Source organism: Monodon monoceros, unplaced genomic scaffold (assembly GCF_005190385.1).
Source record: "Monodon monoceros isolate NGI ecotype Baffin Bay Population unplaced genomic scaffold, NGI_Narwhal_1 Contig7100_ctg1, whole genome shotgun sequence".
Classification (NCBI taxonomy): Eukaryota; Metazoa; Chordata; class Mammalia; order Artiodactyla; family Monodontidae; genus Monodon; species Monodon monoceros.
In genome coordinates, this window is record NW_021702735.1 from 1 (window position 1) to 3650 (window position 3650).

At 43.7% G+C, this 3650-nt stretch overlaps 1 protein-coding gene across 1 annotated transcript; it reads left to right on the forward strand.

Moving 5' to 3' along the window:
• Nucleotides 1–11: 11 nt before the first annotated feature.
• Nucleotides 12–3644, forward strand: LOC114891135 (Fc receptor-like protein 3; the record flags this gene model as incomplete). Its single annotated transcript, XM_029215237.1, has 2 exons — nucleotides 12–291; nucleotides 3616–3644. Coding segments are annotated over 2 exons (309 nt in total), but the record flags the coding sequence as incomplete, so codon positions are not given.
• Between the last annotated feature and the right edge of the window lie 6 nt (nucleotides 3645–3650).

Consider the following 3650-nt stretch of genomic DNA (forward strand, 5'->3'; position numbering starts at 1 on the left):
TTCTCCCTTCAGTTCCAGTGTCTCAGCCTGTCCTCACCCTCAGGGCTCCAAGGGCCCAGACTGTGGTAGGGGACATGATGGAGCTTCACTGTGAGGCCCAGAGAGGCTCTCCCCCGATCTGGTACCACTTTTATCATGAGGATGTCAGCCTGGGGAGCAGCTCAAGCCCCTTTGGAAGGGGAGCTTCCTTCAACCTCCTTCTCACAGCAGAGCATTCTGGGAACTATTTCTGTGAGGCCGACAATGGCCAGGGGTTCCAGCGCAGTAACACAGTGTCACTCACTGTCAGAGGTAAGTGGACCCAACTACAGCACAGCCAGGGACAGACCATCTCCCCCACCTTCACCTGTAGCCAACATTGGAGGTACCACAGGGCCATTTGCTGTGTGACATCATTGCTACACAGCCTCCAACTGAGAGTTCTGTATTCTACATTTTCAGGAACTCGCACCTTCCCTTTGCTTGCTTTGCCTCTCTTGGTAGCAGCAGTGCAAGGCATTGTGACTAAAAGTTTCCTAACGTACGAATAAAGGCTTTTAAAACACAAATTGCATCCTGGCCAACAATGATCAGCAAGAAAGGAAATTATAAAGTTCAACATGTCTCACCTCAGAAGAGATTTAGTTGGAGTTTCCTTTGTCAGTCAATCAATAAAAAGGCCAACTCATCCTTTCACTGGCTCATGAATTTCTCTCTAGCTTCTCCTGACCCTGTCCCAGAGCAACTCAGACCTCCAGCCAGAGCTCCTGCTAAAAGACCTTTCAACATCACTCTCCTGACATCTTACCTCTCATTCAGCTATAGCACTCTCTCTCCTACCTGGCCTCTCATGGGCTGACCTCCTAGTCATGCCCACTTTCAGTGCAGGCTTGGCACCTCACTCATAGTCTTCCTCTCTACCCTACACTCTGTCATCGTTCCATAACTCGTCCACATGGATGACCCACTCGACACCATGGCTTGTCATTCTTTCCGCCACCCACTGACACGTACGTACACTACTCCAATCACATGACCTCCTCCTAGCCCTCTACTTGTTTCTTCAAATCCTCCAATCACTAGGGGCAGGACAGGAATAGAGACGCAGATGTAGAGAGTGAACCTGAGGACACGGGGATTGGGAAGGGTAAGCTGGGATGAAGTGAGAGAGTGGCATGGACATATATACACTACCAAATGTAAAATAGATAGCTAGTGGGAAGCAGCCACATAGCACAGGGAGATCAGCTCGGTACTTTGTGGCCACCTAGAGGGGTGGGATAGGGAGTGAGAGAGGGAGACGCAAGAGGGAGGAGATACGGAGATATATGTATATGCACAGCTGATTCACTTTGTTATAAAGCAGAAACTAACACACCATTGTAAAGCAATTATACTCCAATAAAGATGTTTAAAAAAAATAAAAGAATACAGGAATTAAAAAAAGTAAAATCCTCCAATCATTATTTTTCTCAGACCTCAACAGAACCCCCAGTTCATTAACACCTTTACTTCCTCCCAGACAATCACACCCTCGACTCCCACCACCATTTGAGTGTTTGTCTCTGTATCCATCCAGTAACTCATCCCTCCTCTTCCTAAGGTATAGAAGACTGCTTCCTATGAAAGGTGAACATCTCCATCTCACCTCTAGAGTCCATCCTTCCTTGCATTCTCAGGCACTTTGAACAACTTTCTCTCCTGCTTTATAGGACCCTTCCCATTGACATTTAACATGCTATGTCTCTCCCATGTCTAAGAAAAAACCCTAACTTGGTCCCACTTATGTCTCCAGCCACTGCTCTATTATGGCTAAACTTCCAGTAAAGAGTCAGTTGCACAGATTGTCTCCATTTCCTCCTTACCTTCTTGGATTTAACACTTGGTCTCTTCCGACCTTTATATAAAAAATGATTCTCACAAAGGTCACAGATGACCCCCATGGCTTTAGATGCAATGGCCATTTTCCAATCCTCACCTTACTTGGTCTCTCAGAAATAGTATTTCTTTCTTCTTGAAACCCTCCCTTCCTTGGCTTCAATGACTTCACCTTCTCCTGGATCTCCTTTCTCTGCCACTCCTTCTCAGTTCCCTTTACTAGCTCCTCCTTTTATAGACAAACTTTAAAAGCATTGGTGTGTCCCAGAGCTTTGTCCTGCATGTACCCTCTTCTCTTATATATGTTCTTTCTCTGGATAATCCTGGGGGTGTCATCTATAAATGATTCTTAAACTTTTATCTCCAGAAGAGACCTCCTACCTGAGCACCTGCCTATGCCATATCTCTTAAAGGCTCATGAACTTGAACATCTCTAAAACTGAACTCATGGAACTCCCCCCATATCTGGTCCTCCTCCAAGTGTCCCTAGCTCTGTGAAAGACACATCCATTCACCCATATATACAAGGCAAAATCCCAGGAGTCTTCCTTGCCATTTCTCTCCCTTGGTCTCCATAGCCAGTTAATCATTGACTCCTATTGATTTTATTTCCAAAATAGTCCTTGGATCTTTTCTTTCTATCTTTACTGCCACTATCATAGTCAAATCTACCACCATTTCAATTACTGCAACGCCACCACTCCACCCCTAATAACCTCTCCATTCCATTTCTGTCCCATTACAATCCATTTTGCACACTGAGATCAAAATTGTCTTTAAAAAAGACAGGTTTGATCATCTCATGCCCCTGTATAGAGACACTTACAGGTTTCCCATTGCTCTGTGAAGAAGGATCAAAATCCGTACCATGGCTTGCGAAGCTCTGCCTAGCTCTCCAGCCTCCTATTTCATGGCACTCTTCAAACCCTTCTCTTACTGCTGCTGTCACCTCGTTTCAACAGCTCAAAAGCTCCAACCTTCTTCCCAGCTCAGGGCCTTTGCGCACACTGTTTGCCTGCCTGTGCAGTCTTCACTCCCTTCCTCACCTGGTTAATTCAGATGTCACTTTGTGAGGAAGCATTACCTGACTAACCCATACTAGATCAGGCCCCATTATTATACATTTCACAGCATCCTATTCTTTACTGTGTATCAATTATAAATGTTTTAATTATGTATTTGTATTTCTATTTAATTGCTCTCTATCATCTCAACTAGATTGCAGGCTTCATGAGGGCAGGAACTGTGTCTTTCTCACTATTGAATCCCCAGCATATTGTGTAGTTCCTGAGACTTTTAAACTGCTCAATTAATTTTTGATGAATGAATAAATATAAAAATGAGCCAATAACTTGATCAATATTTATTCTCTTTTGGGTCTTATTTTTGATGCGGCCAAGGCTCGGTTACATCTCTGGCTATGTAAGCAGCAGTCTCCCCTGTTTCTCATTTTCTATTGAACTGATTTCTCCTTTTCTCCAATTGTCTTCTGACTTCTCAGATACTTGGGTTTCAATTTAATCTCTGTTTTCAGATTCCCCAAACACTTTTGCGATTGTATATCGAAGTATTCCAGACTATATATAACACTAAACAAATGATTTGTTTCTTCAGATATGAAGAAATTATAGCTGAGTTCTGAGTGATGTCACAAGGTCATTAAAAACAGAAAAACATTCTCCTGTTTGAAATGTCTTTTCTATGGAAGAACAAATTTAAACAGCATGAACTGATGGTTAACTATCTTTCTCCCTTCAGTTCCAGTGTCTCAGCCTGTCCTCACCCTCAGGGCT